Source organism: Carettochelys insculpta, chromosome 5, assembly GCF_033958435.1.
Source record: "Carettochelys insculpta isolate YL-2023 chromosome 5, ASM3395843v1, whole genome shotgun sequence".
Lineage (NCBI taxonomy): Eukaryota > Metazoa > Chordata > Testudines > Carettochelyidae > Carettochelys > Carettochelys insculpta.
The window spans coordinates 60,183,298-60,204,020 of NC_134141.1; the positions used below are offsets into that span (position 1 = coordinate 60,183,298).

The following is a 20,723-nucleotide window of genomic DNA, read 5'->3' on the forward strand; positions in this document are numbered from 1 at the left end:
GAATTAGCCCAGATATAAACGTAAAAGAGTTGCTTGTTAAGTTTTTGCTCAAGGAACAGTGCATAAAGGCATGCTAGGTTGAGTGTGACCTTTCAGAATTTCTTTACCTAAACATTTGTAACTTTAAAATTTAACAAACTGACTTTTCTTCCTCTTGGGTTGATTTTAAGTCTCAATGATATATTTCAGAATGAACCCTGTGTTAGGGAAGACTTTTCTGGTGGTTTTTATAGCTGAGTATTTAGGATGTTAATGACAATTTAGTGATCAGAGACCTGAATTAAGGATTTCAAATTGAACTTGTACTACTGTGTCATCTATTGCTCAATTACATTACTTGGCTCTTCTGCCACTTTCTGACCACTTATATGATAGATCCTGGCATTTTTTTCTATTTTAAATCTGAGACCTTAGATCAGTTTAAACTGTTTAAAAAAGAGGCTCTAGTCTAGAGCCAGACTCCTTTGGCCCCAGTTCAGATTTGTGTGGCTGAAGGGATGCGCTTGCGTGGAGCTCATTGCAGCCTTGAGGCCTAGGTTTAATCTGTTTAAGCAGCTCTAAAGATTGAGTGGTGTAAACTACTTAGTGCAGCTTTGAGAACTCTGATAAAACTGCAGATAAAAAAAGGGAGTGAATTTAAAGGGAGATCAACACTGGTCAGGTGGCAGGTGCTGCTTTTCTTTTGCTGCATACATAGTTATATGACTGCACAGGTAAGGGAAAGCATAGTTGACCTGCAGTGACAAGATGCACTACACTTTGACTGTTTGGTGCTTCTTAGTGCAGAGTTTACTCATGAGGATGTGATCAATACCTGTTAATCTTTGACTGGTATATGTTAAGGAACTGAGGACTTTTCTTTGGAAACAAAACAAAAACACCTCAACATACACACATTGTGCAACCATAACAGTATATTAATACAGTTTGTTTACATTTAGTTTTCAAAGTATCTCAGACAGGAGATGTGAAAGTTAGGGTTGTAACCACCATTTTGCACATATGCATTTGTGCCTGTCACACAATTGTAGCTGCTCATGTGTACTTCCAGTAGTAAAAACGGCTACACTATATGTCAGAAATATGTCGAATGGTAAAGAATATTTTGACAGTTAGGAAATGAGTTTGGATTATTTTGCCCTGCACCCTTTAAAATAAACAAATCTATTTTTCACAAGTGACAGTATTATTGAGTGTCTTAATTTTTGGCTGTCCGGATGTGACACCTTAAAGGAACTTGTTGGTCAGAAGTTGCTGTGTGCTATATGAGAATGAGGCTTTTTCAAGGTGTCTTAAGTAAAGCATCCAAAAATCACTATTACTTTTAGAAAATCTTGACCGAAATTGATAGCTTCAGTTTGGTTGGCTCAAAAATAAGCAGTTTTTAAATAGCAGTTTCTAGCAGTCATAAGTTTTTATTTTTACATCAAAAGGCAATAAAACTTCAAAATGTTTTAGGAAGAAATAAGTGAGACTAACCACCAAGGTCAAGTGCCTTAATTTTATAATGTACATTAGTAAATTAAGCAATTTTAATATTAATGGTTTCAAGCTTGCTATCAGCCTGCTTAATATATATTGTACAACAATTTAAAAGGTGACTGCCATGGTAATTTTCAAAAGCAGCTTGAAGGCCAGGGCCATACTAGCCCCTCCTTTCGGAAGGGCTATGGTAATGTGGCGCTTTGGCATATGCAAATGAGGTGCTGCCATGAATATGCATATTCATGGCAGTGCCTTATCAACATAATGACAGCCACACATGCTTCAAAACTGTCGATTTCGAAACGCACACTGCCTATGTAGCCAGGGACCTTTTGAAGCACCCCGATTTCAAAAGCCCCTTCCCAAAACCAGATGAGAAGGGGCATTTGAAATTGGGGGGTCATTTCAAAAGGCCTCTGGCTACACGGGCGGTGCACATTTCGAAATTGCCAGTTTCGAAGCATGCGCAGCTGCTGTTATGCTAACAGTATTCATGATAGTGCCTCATTAGCATATTCCAAAGTGCCACATTACCCTATCCCTTCCGAAAGGAGGGGCTAGTGTGGCCATGGCCGAAATTCTCTGGTACCGTAGACTAACAGATTTTTTGGAGCATAAGCTACCATAGGCAAAGACCCGCTTTGTCAAATGCAATGTAGTGGAGATTTCAGAGACAGCTCTTAAATATACAGGCTCATGAAACGAAGGAAGTACCAACCAAGAGGAAGGCCAGAGCTGACAAGATCAGTTCGGTCAGGGAGGATGTGGCCCTCTTCCAGTAGCTGATGTGAAGGTATGAACACCACGAGAAGAGAAACTGTTTTTGTAGTTGGCCAGCCACTCCCAGTTCTTGTTCAAACTGCTGTTGATGATATAAAATTTGCGAATGCTGCTGGAAGTGAGCCACGTCCACCCTGACCGAATTGACCTCGTCAGCTCACGCCTTCTTCTTGGATGGTACTCCCTTCTTTTCATGAGCCTGTATATTTAAGAGCTGCCTCTGGAATCTCCACTACGTGCATCTAGATGATGAAGTGGGTCTTTGCCCACTAAAGGTTATGCTCCAAAAAAATTCTGTTCGTCTTTAAGGTGCCACAGGACTTCTCATTGTCTTTGTGGATACAGATTAACATGGCTAGCCCTCTGTTACTTTTCATAATTTTTTAAAATGCTTTCTGTTTGTAGCTCCGTGGATGGTTGAAACTTACATCTGTTGCCTTAAAATTTCTGCCAGTTCAGGAGTTTTTAGATTCTGCTACTTTTAATGGAAAGTGTGTTCATGGAAAAAAAGAAATTGATTGACTTGGCAAATGAATAAGAAGGGAATTGGGCTATATCAAGGGTCAGCAACTTTCAGAGCCAGAGTGCCAAAATTTGAAGTTTTGACCCCTGTATACAGTCTGAGTGCTGGTGATGCTTCCAAAAGTCACTGATAGTCCTACTTAGAACAACTTCATTAATAAATGACGATTCAGAGCTTTACTGTTCAGTGCGCTGAGCTGAAGAGAGAGAGGCTAGGGTGCCCCAGGTCCTCATGCCTGTGCATGGGGCAGGACAACCTGCTGCTCCCATGCCTGTACCACAGTGGGCACCCCCTCACCCCAATCTAGGGCTCAGACAGGGCCTTGTGGCAGGGCTCTGGCCACCCCTTGTGCTTTGGCGGTGGTCCTGGCTCCTGCCCTGTGCTGTGGGTTGTAACCCCACTTCTGTGCTGTGTTGGGGGGGGCAATGGCTCTGGCCTCACTCTGTGGCAGGGGCTTCAGTCCCAGCCCCATGCCTCCACAGCCAGGCTCCGGCCCCAGTTCCATGCTGCCACCTGCTATTATGTTGCATGGGGGGAGAAGGGGGTGGGTCAGTCCCCTGACATATGCCAAGAGTGGCACTCATGCCAGATTGTTGCCAACCCCAGGCTGTATGTTGGATCTGTTTAATATTGTCGTTCTTAAACTGATTATAAATGTGGTGCCTTCCTTTTGGCTACGGTGGTGATATTAAACAATATAAAAATACTTCAGTATTACATCATATCCATGATAACTTGAAGGATCTAACATAGGTGCATAGTCCTTTTTTGTGTTGTGCTATGTCATAATCCCTATTCAGGAACCTTTCTAATGCAACAGCGTTAAGGAAAAAAAATGCATTGCCTTCTGGAGGCAGGAACAATGAAGAATAATATGGGGGATGGAGTTCTGCTGGAGCAGAATTCCCGGGGACAAGAGAGCCCTGACGGCTGAGATCAGGGGCTGACTGACTGGAAGTCAAGTGGCAGTGGGGGACAGGCCAGGATGGGCTGCCAAAGCAGAGCCGGTTCAGGGGCCAGCAGCCTAGCCTGGACTTCCAGAGGGCCAGTGGGTAGGCGCAGGGGTAGGTTAGGTGTCAGGCAGCCAGAGCCTAGCTGAGAACAGAGCTGGCCAGCAGCTTAAAGGCCAGAAGAGTGGCATGAATGATAGTGGAGCCCAGTGGCCAGGGCTGGCAATGGGATTGGCAGCCAGGAGAGGTGCCCCTCCATGAGGTTTTTGGCCCCCCCCAAGGGGGCATAGCTGTGTGTGAACCTGCCCCCACCACAGAGGATGGGGAGGGAGCACTTTCTAGCTCTGTTACTAACCCCATTCCTGGCTATCGGTCCCACAGCCAAGTTCGGCCCCTGGACAAAAGTCCACTCCCAAGTTATGTGGAGGGACGTCAGATGAAGAATGTATGGACTAACAGTAGGGAGCGAGGAAATAATTTAGGGACAACTGACCTGGTAAAATAGTGAAGACAGCTGGACATCCAAGTGAAATAATTTCTAAAATGACAGTGGCAGGCTTGATTTTTCAAAAATTGGAACATTCAGAGAAATTTCTCTTCTGACAGATGCAAAAAGCTCTTCAGAGAAGGAATGGGTTATCAGTGACAAGCAGGTGTTCTTTTGGATTGGAGACCATATGTTTTCTGTTAACAGTGCTTTTTTAGTTTAAAAACCAATACTGCTTTTTGCCTCCCCCTCCGGTGGCCTTGGCTGGGGCTGCTGGAGGGGCAGTGGGAGCTCCAGCTCCTGGCCCCTGCTGCTGCAGGGCAAGCAGGGGCTCCTGCTCTGGCCCCACTTTGTTGCAGCTCTGTGGTGGCTTCAGCTCCCAAACCTGCTCTGCGTCCAAGCCCCACGGCAGCCTTCCGACCCCCTGTGCTGCTGCAGGGCTGGTGGGGGCTCTAGCCCTGCTCTGAACAAAGGTGCCAGTACACTGTACCAGTGCATTCTGTTCCAAAAAACCACTGCCCTTAGAGAGCACTTGTCCTATCCTGTGTTTCTGGAATTCTGTCATGACCTGTGACAATCTAAGAAATCACCTATTCTTGGATTAATGAAGATATTTCAGTTATGGAGAAAAAAACAAAAACAATCAACCACAAACTCTTGAGTTGTACTTCCAGTATCTTCAGTCAAAAAGCAATTGATATAATTCAATTTTCTGTAATAGTATATTGTAAGTCCCTTCCTCTTAACTTTCTAGAAAGTTAACTAGTGTGTCTTTTTAGTCATACTTTAGGCAGAGGTTTTAAGAAAGACCAGAACATCTTTTCATTGATTTTTTTTTTAAAAAACATACTTTCCATTTAATTCTCCTGGGATTCATATGCAAAGTGAACAAGTATGTTGATGGCTGTTTGGGATAATTCATGGAGTTGTTTTTAAAATAAGAACCATAAGTGATAAAGAATTGTGACTTCAAAATCATCCCTCAAAACAGAATTAACAGCATATTCTTACGTCTTCTCTTTACTCATGGCAATCTTGGCCTTTACTATTAAGTGTTCTGTAAGTGATTGAAGCAGACTTTGAACCAGGGTTAGACTTCAGTATAACCCTCACTACTTAAAGAACTGATCTGAAATCAATAAGATACATTTTAATAAAGGTAGGTACCACGTGTTTAGGGAGGAAAAAAGATCAAGTGATCAACTACAAAATGAGGAATAACTGGTTAGGTGGTAATACTGATTGAAAGGATCTAGTGGGTTAAAATGGGAGTTATAGGTTTGTATATGGAGGTTCTCCCACACTGAGTTGACCATGTGATGTGGTTGCAAAAAGCTAATATCGTAGGAATACATTAATGGGAGTGTCATATGTAACACAAAGAAATTATTGTTCTCTGCTCAGCAATGGTGTGGCCTCAGCTGGAATACTGTGTCCAATTCTGGGTGCTACATTTTACGAAAGATATGGACAAATTGGAGAGAGTCCAGAGGGAGGGCAACCAACAATTTTTTAGAAAATCTGATTGATTGAGGAAAGGTTTTAAAAAAGGTTATGTTAAGTACTGAGAAAAGAAGCCTTGGAGAGCAGGGAAGGGAGGATTTGAGGGACACTAAGTTTTAAAATATATTGAGGACTATGATCAGTGGACTAAGTTCACTGAAGATAAGTAGAACAAGAATTAATGGGCTTAATTTGCAGCAAGGAAGATTTTGGTTAAATATTAGGGAAAACCTTCTGATTATGAGGGTACAGAAGCAGTGGAACAGGCATCTGAGGGAGAAGACAGTGTGGGAGATACAGCTACATTGTCTTGCACTACATACTTATTTTTTTGGTCTGTTATCAATCTTACTTTGGCCAAATAATCCAGTAAAAACTGGAAGTGTTGCTTTAGGAAGTTAACCAAAATTATAACAGTAGCCCTGCAAGAGCTGCCAGGTTCCTTTGATTTCACTTTTGTGGCGTATACACAGGGAGGCACTAATCACTAGACCCACACAATCGTGGTGCAAGAGCATTCCCCTGAGCAGTAAATCCATTATTACATCCGCTATTGTTTTTGCCCCATCTGTAAACATCTGAATGTTACAATTGCATTTGATCTTGTGGTGGTGGTATTTTTTAATCTGTCATGTAGCAGTCTCAAGAAGTTTCTCAGCAGTAGTTCTTGAGTCAAAAGAACAGCAAAGTAAATATTCCCTTTGATCTCCCATGAGCCTGTATATGGACAGAAGCACTCATTTAGACTGCACTGGCACAGTCTGTACTCATCAATTTGTAGTGTGAATAAAGGATTTTGCCTCACTGCTTCAACTGGTTGGTCTTCAATGTCACCTGCCATATCCACAGTTACATGGCTATCAGTGTTGTCACGTAGTGGGGTGAGACCAAGCTGGTCAGCAGTTTTACTTCCACGTGCTATTGATGCCCTTTCAATTGCTGCTGACAGCAGAGGCCTTTTGTACGCGGTTTTCCACTTTTTGCTATTTTATGTGAGACAGCACTGGATGCTTAAGTGTTTTGGGCAGGCAGCATGGTAGTCTTCGGTTATCTTAATTTGTCACTTCAGGTGAAAGCGCCTTCATTAAAGAAGAGCCCCCCCTCCTGCCCCCCCCCCCTTTTTTCTTTCCTGTGAAGGCATATGTGAAGTGCTGTTTCGGTTTGTGGGAGTTCATGTCCCAAGCAAAAACTTGAGTCAAACCAACACACTGTGGTTTAGGACTTTTATCAGACTGAGTAAATGTGAGTCCCGGGTTCAAGTAAGAACACCTGTATTGCGTCCCTAATCCACTTCACACTTCAGAAATGCTTCATTCATTCACACTTATCAAACATGAAAGCAACTGATTTCTACCACGCTGAAAGACCATTTGACTCAATGTCACATGAACATTGGTTATGTAGCAGTGGAGCTAGCAAGTGCTGATGTGCATAGTTGGTATTATGCACAGATAATCTTGAGATCTGTGGGATAAAACCCATGGGTGATGGCAGCAATATAATTTTTCTGCAGGGGAGTTCTTATTTCGTCAACAATATTTTGAAGAAACTGCAACAAAACAAACACATTAACCTCCTGGCCAGTGAGGCCCTTAACTTTTAAAAAAAAATTTTTTTTTAATTTTGTTTCATTTCGCAGAATATACTGGGTTTTATTCAAACATATAAAAACAGGAGATTGTCATGTTTCATTTGTTTACAGATAGGTGGCGTTGCTCAAATGAAAAGGAATTTGGGGAACTCCCTTGCAGCTGCTCCAGTTCTGACTTGCTCGAAGGCGTGTAGGGGTAGGGGATGATTTGGCCTCACTATTTCCATCTTGGCCAGCAATATGGCTAAGAGCTGCAAGGAGAACAGCAGCAGTAGGTGCCTAGAATGTTTTTGGGAGTGGTCTGTGGAGAGAACAGAAGTCTGCTGGAGTGATCAAAGGTCCCACCACTGGCTTTCCATGTGGCAGGGGAGGGTTCGCCTGACTATGGCAGATCTTGCTGCCTGGACTTGGAGCTTTGTTGGCACATTCCGTGCTTCGTCACTGTCCGGTGCTGGAGAAGCCTCTTCATCCTGGCAAGAAGGAAAAAGCACTGCTTAGTGCCCTGGCCAGTTGCTCTGGAGAGAGAGCTCAGGCCATAACAGCCACAAAACCTCCACTGACAGTCTAGGAATAGAGAAGCAAAAAGATATCGGGGCAGAGTGGAGCTGGCTGGGGACCAGGTGAGTTGGAGGCTGAGGGAAGGTTGAAGATTGAGTTGGAAGGTGGGGATTGGGGTCAAGGTCTAGGGCACCTACAAGGGGGAAAGATTTCCAAGACCAGCATCTGATGAAGTGAGTCTGTGCTCACGAAAGCTCATGCTCAAAACTTTTCTGTTAGTCTGTAAGGTGCCACAGGACCCTTCGTTGCTGTTACAGATCCAGACTAACACGGCTACCCCTCCGATACAATAGGTTCAGTCATCAGGTGGAATCTAGAGAATTATGGAGTAAAAGCCTAGTCCTGCCCCTTGTAGGTTAATGAGCTGGGATCTGTGGTGTGTGGGTTAGTGAGTGGAAGGTAGGGGGACAAAGGAGATGGAGAAGGTATGGTTTGGTGCAGGGAAGTTAGGGAATGTTGGTAGGGTATAGAAATCTGGAAAAAGCAGATTAAAGGCAGAGGCAGTGAGTGGGGCAAAAGGAGAGTTATTGAATGAGAGAAGGTGTTGGGGTAGGATAGGAGAAACAATAGGGGAGGCAGGGGAGTTAAGCAGTAGGGGCAGGAAATGAGAGGATGGGTGAGTAGATGAGTCAGAAAGTGTAGGTTAACAGGTAAGGAAGGAGGGGGCGCTTAAGGGAGGAGGTGTCAGAGCAGAAAGGAGAAGACAGTCCTGCTGCAGCTGGGCTTGGCAGTGCAAACTATATCAGCTCAGGAGCCATGGCACTTCACTCCATCCTGTCTTCAGGACTGTGCATTCTTAGGGACCCATTTCTTTTTTTTCCCTCCCATAACTCAAGAACTGATGAAGGATTGGAGTGTGCATTATGAATAGGGGGAAGGTGATCCCTATGGGACAGCTGAGGAAGCAAGCCTGCTCCCTGCATTAGTCAGTTTTGACTGGGATGCAGCTCTCTTCTCATCCCAGTTCCCCTCTTACAAGGAGAAGGTAATTGGGGCTGTGCTGAAAAGGTGAGGTCAAGAGGATAGAAGACGACTGCAGTGGGGGGGAAGAGACTTGCGCCTCTGCTGGGTGCAGTCTCCTGCTAACCCCAGCTTTGAGGGGATGTAGGGGGGCTCTGTACTACCGAAGGACTTCTTGTTGCCACCTTGTGGGAGATACAAATGGGTACATTAAAAAGGATTTGTGTCCGGTCTTCACCAAAAGCATGTATGTCACTGGTTATAATCAGTGGGGGACTCTTGTTTTTCTGATTGACCATTGTATATTGAGTGTCTTACATCAGAGGTGTGCTAGCATAATGAGACAACAGGGAATTTGTGGAGATTTCAGAAGGGCAGTTAATTGGAAGAGAGAAAGTGTGTGTCCAGTGCTGTGGATTGGGGGTGGGGGATATCTGGTCCGCTTTATATCCTGAGGTGCAGAGAGAGAGACTGGCATCCTCGCCCAATTCCCAAACTTCCTCAGCCCCCAACTTTCCTGGTCCTAAACCAGCTCCACTCTGTCCCAATATCTTTTCCCTTCTCTATTCCCAGTCTGTCAAGGGAGGTTTTGAGGCCATTATGACCCGACCTATCTCTGCAGAGCAACCGGCCCTTTTCCTTCCTGCCAGGATGAAGAGGTTTTCTCCAGCGCTGGACAGTGACAAAGCACCGTGAAGGCAAGCTACCTGCAGACTTGATCTTGTGAAAGGGGGAATCTCAGCCATCCTGGTCAAAAACACTGCAGGAAAAAACATTGGGTAAGCTATTCTGTAGCAGGTACAGGAATATCCTCTGCATTAATTTCATGCTCTAGAAAGCGTGTTTATGTCTCTTACATCTAACAATCTGTTTTCAATAATCTTACTAGTAAGCATTTATTGTCAAAATCCAGAGATTCAAACTTATTCTTTTTTCTCATGATAAATGTGTCTGTGGGCTGTTCATTAAGCAGAAAACTGAGCCTGTCTTGACTCTTGTAAGCTAGTTTCTTTGGGAGCAAAGGATCTGAGGGTAGTGTGAGTGTTCAGTAGAACAGGGATTGAGCACTCTTGCAGGCTCCACGTGGAGGACTGTGAAGTGGAATGTGCCTATCGCTAACCTAGACAGACAGTGAGACCTGCAGAGATCTGGAATGCAGTTACTTGTATGTGCCAAAAGTTGGTGGAGTCAGGGAGCTGATCCACAGCAGAAGTAGACAAAACTCCCTCATTGCGAAGTGCAGATGGTGTAGCAAAGGGCCTCACAAGCCTGTGTATCCCTAGGAAGCATTACACAGTGCTAAGGGTTGGGGTTAAGATTGGGCCCTGTCCTGCAGAAAGGGTGCAACCAGTTGAGGAGTCTGGTTCTCACTGACTGAAACCTCCCTCACAGAGCTTATTTCCTTCATTTGTCTCACAGAGCCCCCTCTGACCTGGGGCATTCCCCACCTGATTACCTTTTGCCCTTCCTCCCCGCCTAGTTATTGGCAAATAACCTCTATTTCTGTTTCAAGGAGCCTATGCACTAATATAAATATGACTCTGATGACGTGACTTAGATGCATTTATGTAGCTGAAATCTGTAGAACTGCAACTAAATACTCATTATGCACCATTAAAACTTTACTTCCTACCTTTTGGTCCAAGATCTGGTGCAAAATTTGGAACAGTATTACAATCTTTCTTTAGCTAGAAGTCTAAACTCAGCTGTGTGGCAGGGAGAATACTGCTTGCTAAATTTCTAAGTAGTAAGAGTGTACCAGCTCCTTGAAGAAGAAATAGTTTATCAAAAACTGGAATTCTTTGAAATGTGCTTACCTCTACAGATTGATACTATTTGCACCCCCCCACCCCCAGTCCTTCCCTGGAATCATGTCTCTGATGGGCTCTTGTCCAGATCAAAAAAGTTGAGGCTGTAAGGGCACCACAGTGGCTCTTATACTCTGGCTCCTAAAACATTAGTATCCGTGAGAGGCAGTCATATATCACAATGGGCACTGCTTGTAGAGATTGTTTTCTTCATCAGTGCTATGTCTCCTAAAAGCATAAATGTGCACAGTGGCTCATCTCAAAGAAATCCAGTTACTGGTAAGCAACCTTCCCTGTTTCTATTCACGTGTTAATACTAAAACATTACATTATAATTATTAAGCTATCAAAATAGTTAAGTCAAAAGTAAAATGAGTCAGTATCTTATCTTGATACTTTTTGCCCCAAAATTACATAAAGTTTTATAATTGGCAGGTCTGAATTGTTGATACAAAAGCATGTTTTATTACAAAAAGATTTTGTGCAGCAGAATAGTGTGATTCCTTTATCCTTTTTTTTTTTTTTCCGCTACATTCCCAGGAAGCATTATCTTTGAATAAGAAGGCATCTTCAAAATAATCTCAAGCCATACAATGGCCTCAGCTGTAATCAGTTCAGTTCCCACCACTGCATCTCGCTTTGCTCTGTTACAAGTGGATAGTGGTAGTGGTTCTGATTCAGAGACTGGAAAGGGAAGAAGTGGTCAAGGTGCTGGGAAGTCTCAAGCTTCAGGGGGAAAATCAACTACAAATGAGAAGAAGAGAGAAAAGAGGAGAAAAAAGAAGGAACAGCAGCAGAGCGAGGCTAATGAGGTAGAGAGGCTGTTATATTTTCAGTAACATGCAAGGTGTGCAGTTATGCCAGATACCCATACACCATGGGTCAATTGTTCATCTGTTAGCTGATTGATGTGACTGTTTTTGTTACTTTCTATCTGTTACTTTTGTAAAAACAAAAGAATTTAAGTTTATAGTAATTAAAAAGTATTTAAACATTAAAATTGTCTGTAAAACTTTGTTAACCTTTTAGTCACAACTACACTTCTTTAAATGTGGGAGGCTCTTGACTAATCAAAGAACTATGCTTATATATTTAAATGAAAATAACTTAATTTTATTAACAACAGAGGGGCAGCCGTGTTAGTCTGTCCTCCAACAAAACAAAACAGCAGAAATGTAGCACTTTAACAAAATGATCATTTCTGCTGTTTTGTTTTGCTAGTTTTATTATGTTTCCCCATTTCTTGATCGCAGACACTACTCTGCTGGAGTTACAGGACAGACAGAGAAACCTTCACTTTAGTAAATAGGTGATGTCATCTTTGTATTCCAGGAGGATTTTGCTTTATGCCCAGAAAGAGATGGAGATCCCAGAATAAGTTGGCAGAATCATATATTATGTGAAAGATTTGCTTTGAGCTTGAATAGTTGTTTTTAAGGCTGACTATGGTGGGTCAGAGGCTATGTAGGATGTAGTTCTAAGCAGGAAGGAACTGGAAGAGGGACTGGAGTCATCTTATTTTAAATGCTGAAGATCAGCAGAACAGGGGGTAGTCAGTCCTCTGACAGTATAGAAGGAGTAGGTATTATTGTGCTCTTCCTTTCTTATTAGTATTTTCATGCTAAAAACATTGATTGCACAGGCATTATGATAAGAGGCCTGTGCTTCATTCCTCTTGGCACTTCCATCCACTTCAAGTTCTTATTTGGTGTGTATTTCCCATTCTCCAAAACGTGGCTGGTAGTCAGGACTTGCCACATCTTATCCCTGGCACCTCTAGGCTTGTCCGTTCATGGCTCCAGCGCCTCTGGACTTGCTGTCTTAGGTATGAAAGTTTAAAATTTTGCTGGGGCGTCGGCACTTAATTGCTTGAGCTCTGGCACCTCGTTCATTACAAAGTAAGCCTACTTTCACTGGTCATTCGAATAGTTGCCCTCAAAAGTGGACCTCCTGTTTCCATTAGTCTTCTGTGGTGTTTGCCACATGTGGAAGGAAATGCAGACTATACAGGAGACTCAGTAAAGTTTCTGCCTCGTGAGATAAATTAGCTGCAAAAAGGCTGTGGTGAGTGCTTATTGGAGAAAGACACCTAAGTGAACACGTTTTTCATACAAAGTCACAAATTATTTAGCAGGACCCTCCCATATTTTAAAGATGAAATTAGGGACATATATACATTTTTTTAAAGGTAAGAAACAAGAACCTAGAAGTATCTTGGCATCTAAATTGTGAAATAAGGCATGGTCCATTCATAATATTCATGTATTTCCTGATCTATCACAGGGAATGAATGCTGATACAGATTGAACCTCTCTAATCCGGAACTCTCGTGTCTGGAAACCTCCATAATCTATCATGATTTTAGTTAGCTGGATGACCACCTATCATAGGTGTGGCCAAGTTTTCCAGGGTCCCATAAAGTTTGTTTACAGCCACCAGTCCTGGCTCTGTGTGCAATGTTGTTACTTAGCTCTAATTTGCCACTGAACATCTTCTAAGAGCTCAGTAAGCAGTGGGATATGTTGGTAATGCCGCTAGACAATATTGACCTCCCATGGTCCATCAAATTCTCTTGTCCACCACAAATCAGGTTGTGAGAGTGCCAGATTAGGGAGGTTCAACCTATAGTATATTTTTAAATGTCCTTTAAAGTAGTTAGTATAACAGTGTCCGTTCTTGTAAAAAGTGAAAAGTATACTTGATATTAATGGTTCTCCAAATCTCTACGTTGCCACTGCAAATCCAGATTGTTAGAGTTGCAACCCAAATGAGAAACGAAACACCTTAAGAATATTTAGGATCTTAAGTTCTAGACTTGGCAGAATAAAACCTCCTACATCCTGACCATCCCTTAATTTTTCTCTCCACTATCTTCAGTGAACTTGGAACCCATCCCTTTCCCAGCATTGTGACAGTTTTCTTAATTAAACTTTTTGGTGGTTAAGTTGTTGAAAATAGTAACTTGGGTAGAAAAAAAATCTAATAAATGAAAATAGTTTCCTCTCCTGTCCCATTCTGCTAAGGCAAATCTGTGAGGAGAGAAAGAAGCTAATGTTAATGGTACACTCTTGTGCAGATGTAATAGAAGGCATGAGCCAAAGCTGTCAGCGTCTAACATACCCCAGAAAAGTCACTTGATGACGAGATGTCCAATTTGTTCTCTTGGCTCCACACCAGCATGTAGACAGAAATGTTGTAGGATTTACAGAACCTTCGCTTTTCAGAGTATATCCCATGATAGGTGTTGTAGTTCCTGGTTGTTTGAATCTCTGAATTATATTCCCTATCTTTTCCCAAACAGAAGTCCTTTTGATAGAGAAGATTCTGGCTTGTTTAGATTCATGAGCTTTACATTTTTCAGCCCTAGCTATTAGAGTGCTTTTTTCCCCAAGTACAGCAGAAGAGTTCCCCAATGGATTTGAGGTCTCCTCACCTCCTCCATCTACCAGGAAAACAACAATCTTTCATTTGTGTCAGCAACTTTGTTCAGGGACTGAATTCTTCTCCTCATCCCTGATGCTGTCCCCTGGTAGCATCCTATGATTGAAGGAGATCTTTTGGAGGGGCTGTGGTAATGAGGCACTGCCATGAATACGCAGTGCCTTATTAGCATAATAGTGGCCGCATGCACTTTGAAACCACTGGTCTCGAAATGCATGCCGCCCGTGTAGCCAGGAGTCTTTTGCAACAACCCTCCTGATTTTGAAAGCCCCTTCTTTCCACAACCAAATGGGAAAAAGGGGCTTTCAAAATCAGGGGGCTTCTGTGAGCCTAAGTTTAAACAGAACCAAACATCTAGGGTGGGGGTAACTCAGTGGTTTAGCATTGGCTTGCTAAACGCCGGGTTGTGAGCTCAGTCCTTGAGGGGGCCATTTAGGGATCTGGGGTAAGTAGTTTTGTGTAGTGTTTTTTTTATAAGGGGTGGGAGAATGGTGCTTTGCCCTGCCAAGAGGGCAGGTGACTGGACTAAATGATCTCCCAAGTTCCCTTCCAGTTCTGAGATATGTATCTCCATATTGTGTGGTGGTTTTTTTTTTGTGTTTTTTTTGGTGGGGGGGAGAGCAGAGGGAGGGAATGGTGTTTGTGTGCGGTGCTTGGCACCATTATTGCTGTTTGAATATCTCCTAAGAATAAAAGGAAAAACAGTTTTGGACAAATGTGTTTCTAAACAGTGGTTTTCAGTGTTTCACATGCAATTTTAACGTGACGATTTTCCGATTTATTTATTTATATAATTATTTCGGTAAGTGTCTAGCCTTGCTGCCATAACATTATCAATACTGTCTTGTGTAATAGTTTACATATACATATGTATACTTTATTAATTTGAGTGAAAAATATCATCTTCTGTTACACCATCTAAGATAAAATTGTAAGGACTCATCTATACATCAGACTCTTAAGCATGTCATCTGGGGTCCAGAAAATCATATTTTTCCATCTCCCAGTGAAAGTTATTCAAAATTAGTTGCATTGTGGGAGTCTTAAGTCTGTCTTTGAACATCTGGGATTTACTTCTGTTTCTGAAAATACATAACTGAGTGGATGGGTAGTCATTTTTTAATAGAATTTCAAGCATCAAGACTTTTTTTTATTACTCTTCTGTTTTTATTTTATAAAAGTAGGGCTGGGAAGACAGCCATGTTAAAGGTGAACTGTGAAATTCCTTCCTTTTTTAGTTGGGGAGGCTTTAATGTTACTTTTCAACATATTGTTTTGTAGTTACCTAAAGGGTATATAAGGTATCTGTCACTGTGGTATTCATATGCCAAAAACAATTATAAACATACATGCTCACAGATGTTTAGCACGTTTTGATTTAAGATGAGCTTTGCCATTTGAAAGCTTGTCTTTTTTCATAATAGGTAATTTTATTACCTCATCCACCTTGTTTTTCAAATATCCTGAGTGTGACAATGCAAAAAATAAACTGTAAATATTGTCATTGTCATCAGGCATTAAAACTATTTTGACTGTATTGGTTTAAGTAACTGGTGAAATGAAAAGTGGACTGAAGGCTGAGGATGAAGCGACAGATCCTAATGTGTCTATATTAGAGACCTTACAGCAACATAGCTGTACCAATGCACCTGTGCTGTTATAAGGTTTCTTGTTCAGCTGCTCTGTACTGAAGGGAGAGAGCTTTCCCATCAACATAACCTCCCCATACAAACTTCAGTAGCTACATCAGCATGAGAAGCTCTCCAGTTACAAGCACTGGTATGCTAACACTTATGCTGGTGAAACATACATTGCTCAGGGTGTGTATTTTTTCCACATTCCTTAGTGACATAAGTTTTTGTCAACATAAATGGTCGTGTAGTTGTGGCTTAAATGTCTAAGATTGCCCAGCCGGCATATTGTTTCTGTATAATCACTGATATTAGCAACAAGATTGATTTATATTCCTGGCTCTTGCTTTGCAGCTCCGAAATCTTGCTTTTAAAAAGATTCCACAGAAATCCTCCCATGGAGGCTGTCTGTCTCAACATGAACAAACTTTGCACAGCCCAGTGCAGAAGGACTGTCAGGAAGAAAATTGGCAAGAGTGGAGACAAAGAGATGAACAGGTACAGTCTGCCATATCAAATTATTTTACCTGTTTGTCTTGCAAAGTAATACGAACTTCAGAGCTGAATGTGAGAGGGAAATAGCTGTGGGTGAGATTTTTTTTCAAAGTAACGTAGATGGGGGATTGTCATTCGTCTTCCACAAATGCTAATGAAAGAAGGTGGGTAAGATAATATCTTTTATAGGAACAGCTCGCCCACCTTGTCTCTTCAATATCCTGGGTCAACATGGCTACAGCAGTGCAAACAAAAAATTATGATACTGAAGACCTGATACTGAAGACCTTGTTCTGCTCATCCTTAACATTGAAATCTGCTATAAAAGTCTGTTGGCTTCACCTTTATCAATAGAGCATTTCACTTGGATTATTCTTCTTTGTCCTCTGTGTTAAGCTCACTCTCATTTCCATATCTGTCAGGGTAGCACACCTAACAAGCTTTGAGGGCAATCACATCTGTCAATATAAGCTGCCTATTAATTGCAATAAATAACCCTAATTTTTCTTGGTTGATATATTTACCCAAACATGAGTATTCTTTCTAGAGCTAGAGGTCTCCAACATTTAAAATGTAGTAAAGCAAAAGCTCCGTTTGGTGAGTGCTACTGAAGTCTTAAACACTAAGGCGTTTTAACCTGGAGGTAAGGCCATTGAACAAACAGAACATTTCTTTAACTGATGTAATAGTTCTTTCAATAGTTTAGTGAAAGAAACATAATACTGTTGTTTCTTTGCAGTAGCATTTACCTCCAGTAACTCTTTAGGCTCTTTTGTGCTTGACACCATACAAACATTTTAAAGAGAGAGTCTATGTCCTGACTTATGTTCAGCATTAACTTCCACATACATGTTAAATGGCTTTTTTATAACTTGTTTTCCCCATACCTTTCTTCTTTTTTCAAAAATTAATTTTTCAGGGCAGTCATGGTGCCTCGCTCTTTTTTATTGGTAGATACTCTGTTTCGGAGTTCAGATTCTGTTGTGCAATTGATACTAAATTGCATCCGTAGAAGAAATTAATTGTTTGGGGATAATAGCACACAGATACCATCATATTGGCAGTTTCACCCATGTCCTTGCCTCCTGGTGAGAGGGTATTGTTTATGGACCTACATGAAAAGGAGAGGCTCTTGCTTCACATAATTTGTTTGGGAAGAGTCAAAATGGCTTTGATAAAGGAAAATTATGTCTGATGAATCTACTGCACTTCTTTGAGAGAGTCAACAAGCATGTGCATGTGGGGATTCCAGTAGACAGAGTGTACTTAGATTTCTGGAAAACTTTTGACAAGGTCCCTCACCAGAAGCTCTTAAGCAAGTATAAGAGGGAAGGTCCTCTCAAGGATTTTATAACTGGTTAAAAGATGGAAAACAAAAGGTAGGGAAAAATGGTCATTTTTCAAAATAGAGAGGTTGTGTCCCCCATGGGTCTGTACCAAGACCAATTCTATTCAATGTATTCATAAAAAATCCAGAGAAAGAGGTAAATAGTGAGGTGGCTAAATTTGCAGATGCTATCAAATGGCTCAGAATAATTAAGTCCAAAGCTGCATGTGAAGAGCTTGAAAAGGCTCTCACAAAAGTAGGTGACCGAGCAATGAAATGGCAGATGAAATTCAGTGTTGATAAATGCAAAGTAATGCGTGTTGGGAACATAATCCCAACTATACATGTAATATGATGGGTACAAAATTAGCTGTTAACATTCAGGAGAGAGATCTTACAGTCACTAGCTCTAGTTCTCTGAAAACATCCAATCAATGGCAGTGGGAGTCAAAAAGCAAGTAGAGTGTTGGAAATCATTAAGAAAAGGACAGAAGAGCTCTTACTGCTGCTATATATATATATCCATGGTACGCACACATCTTGAATAGCGCATGCAGATGTGCTGATCTTCTCTCACTAAAGATATATTGGCATTGGAAAAAGTTCAGAAAAGAGCAACAAAAATGGTTAATGGTAATGGTTATCATATGAGGAGAGATGACTAAGTCTGAGACTTTTCAGCTTGGAAAAGAGACGACTAAAGGGGGATATGATAGCAGACTATAAAATCAGGACTGGTTTGGAGAAAGCAAACAAAGTGTTATTTAATCCTTCCCATAATACAAGAATTAGGAGTCACCAAATGAAATTAATAGGCAGCAGATTTAAAACAAACAAAAAGGAAGTACTTCTTATTGCAACATATAGTCAACCTGTGGAATGCCTTTCCAGAGGATGTTGCAAAGGCCAAGATTATAACTGGGTTCAAAAAAGAGCTAGATAAATTAATGGAACATGGGTCCATCGATGGCTATTAGCCAGGATGGGTATGGACAGTGTTCCTAGCCTTTGTTTGTCAGAAGCTGGGAATGGGCAATGGGGAGTGCGGGGGTAGAGCATTGATGATTACCTTTTCATTACCTCTGAGGCACCTGGCATTATCCATTTTCAGAAGACAGAATACTGGGTTAGTTGACCTTTGGTCTGATCCTGTATGGATGGAGCTCACATAACTCAGAGCTGTGAGCTGTTTGGCCCACAGTGCTAAATAGGATGAGAACCACTGGTCTGGATCTTTGGAGCATTTCAGAAACCACGTATTTTAGGCAATGTGGTCTTACAAAACTAGTGCTTGGAGTGTTGTTCCTTTGGGTGTTCCATGGTAGGTGTTGTGCTTACCCAGCAGCGCAGCATGGAAATTTTTCCTGAGCAGTATTGAGTGGGGCTGTGCATGCACTAACCCAGCAAATGCCATTCATGCCACTAGAGATAACACACACAGCTGCACTCTCTCTCCATAGTTCCTTCATTGCTGCCCTCAGCTGCAGAGGGAACATGGCTCTCTCCTCTCATCTCAGACCAATAGATAGGAAATAGGCTATAGTTAGTTATTGGGGAGGGGGGAATCTTGAAGAATCATTGTTACTGCATGAAGTGAGTAACTTCTTTCTTCAAGAGTGCAGATGGTATAGGCGGAAAAGTCATATGGTATCACTAAAATTTTATAAAAACTAACTGAGCCAATTTTAATTTGATCAGATTGAGCTCAGAATATGCAAACACTCAGACTCTAGGCTGGAAAGGAAAGGACTATAATGATGATTTGTTCTGATCGCCTGTATATTACAGGCCACTGAATCTCATCTGCCCATTCCTGTAATAGACCTATAATCTCTGGTTGAATTTCTTAGGTCCTCAGATAACGAAGTACAGACTGAATGACTGAAAACATCTTAATGTCAGCTCAAAGAACAAACAAATGACATGAAAAAAGAGTAGTAAATTGCATGGACAAAGATGTATGATGATTGCTAGTTCATCACACTTGGGATACAAAATCAGATATTACTCTTTTTAATCTTCGCATATAAAATTCCAATTCTCCTTTTACTGAACCTGCCCCTATCGTGTCCCAAAAAACTCCATCCAAACTAAACCTCCACTTCATCTCTCCCTAATCTCTTAATTCCCTTAGACTTCTCTGAAACAGCTCTTGCACTATGCAGTAAGGTCCCCACATTTGCAAACTTATTGTTCATGAAGTCAGTTATTCATGAGTGGCTGCTTGAGGCAGCCACTGCCCCAGGGTGGGGAGCACCAGCAGCCGTCACTTCCATGGGCGGGGAGCGCCAGCGGCCGCTGCTTTCCCAGGGCTCTGAGCCCCCCACCGTGTTTGTGCAAATCAACATTCGTGAGGGTTTTGAACACGGAACCCTCACAAATGTTGAGACCCTACTCTATATGCTTCTCATGTGGCATCCCAAACCTTTATTCCCTCTCTCAGATGATGTCCTGGAGTTTCTTTTCATCCCTGCCATTGAGCAGAAGTTAATTCTGTATTAAGGGGAGCAGAACTGGCCTGTTCTTCTGTCTGCTTTTGAGAGGCTATTTTCCCTGGTCCTACTTGTTGATACTTTAGACTTAAAAATAAGCAAGCTTCTGCATGCAGAACTTTTAAGATTCCAATCTGACAAGCAAGAATTTTGTGCCCAAAAAAGGAAAAAGCCTTACCTTTCACTGTAGTAACTAAATAGTGCATAGCCTCAAAGGTAGCAGTGTTAGTTTGCATCTTCACAAAACACAAAAGCAGTCCTGTGGCACTTTAAAGGCTAACAGTATTATTTATTAGGTGATGATCTTCCATGGGAAAGACCCACTCCTTCAGATCCTGGCAAATTACACTTATACGGAAGTTCTCCAGGTTTGAAGACATGGGTCTTTCCCATGTAACCTTATCACCTAATAAATGTTAACCTTTAAGGTGCTGCATGACTGCTTTCTTTGTTTTTAAGTAGTGCATAAGTTTCTGCCAATAAGGCATTCTACTAACTGTTGTACAAATCTATTTAGTCATTCTTACGCATTTCTTCATGTTAACGAGCATATTGACAACAGCTGAAACCTGTACACTAAAATTAAGTTGTAAAAGTATGCAATTGACAGCTGTTTCTTCTTCAGGTAGTGTCCCTGTGGGTGCTCAGCTCTGGGTGTTGGTGTGTCCTTGTGCCAGCACTCCAGAGATTCT

The 20,723-nt window shown here is 41.8% G+C and overlaps 1 protein-coding gene across 6 annotated transcripts in view; it reads left to right on the forward strand.

The window, feature by feature from the left end:
- Positions 1 to 20,723, forward strand: part of GKAP1 (G kinase anchoring protein 1) — an 82,221-nt gene that overhangs the window by 1,176 nt on the left and 60,322 nt on the right. For 2 of the 6 annotated variants that reach the window (XM_074995181.1, XM_074995182.1), the window contains exons 2-3: positions 11,186 to 11,457; positions 16,072 to 16,215. In XM_074995181.1, the coding sequence (XP_074851282.1) occupies positions 11,239 to 11,457; positions 16,072 to 16,215 (363 nt within the window). In that variant the 5' untranslated portion in view covers positions 11,186 to 11,238. Of the gene's footprint in view, positions 1 to 8,013; positions 9,617 to 11,185; positions 11,458 to 16,071; positions 16,216 to 20,723 lie in introns of those variants that run through there. The other 4 variants (XM_074995179.1, XM_074995178.1, XM_074995183.1 and 1 more) reach the window with 4 other exon arrangements.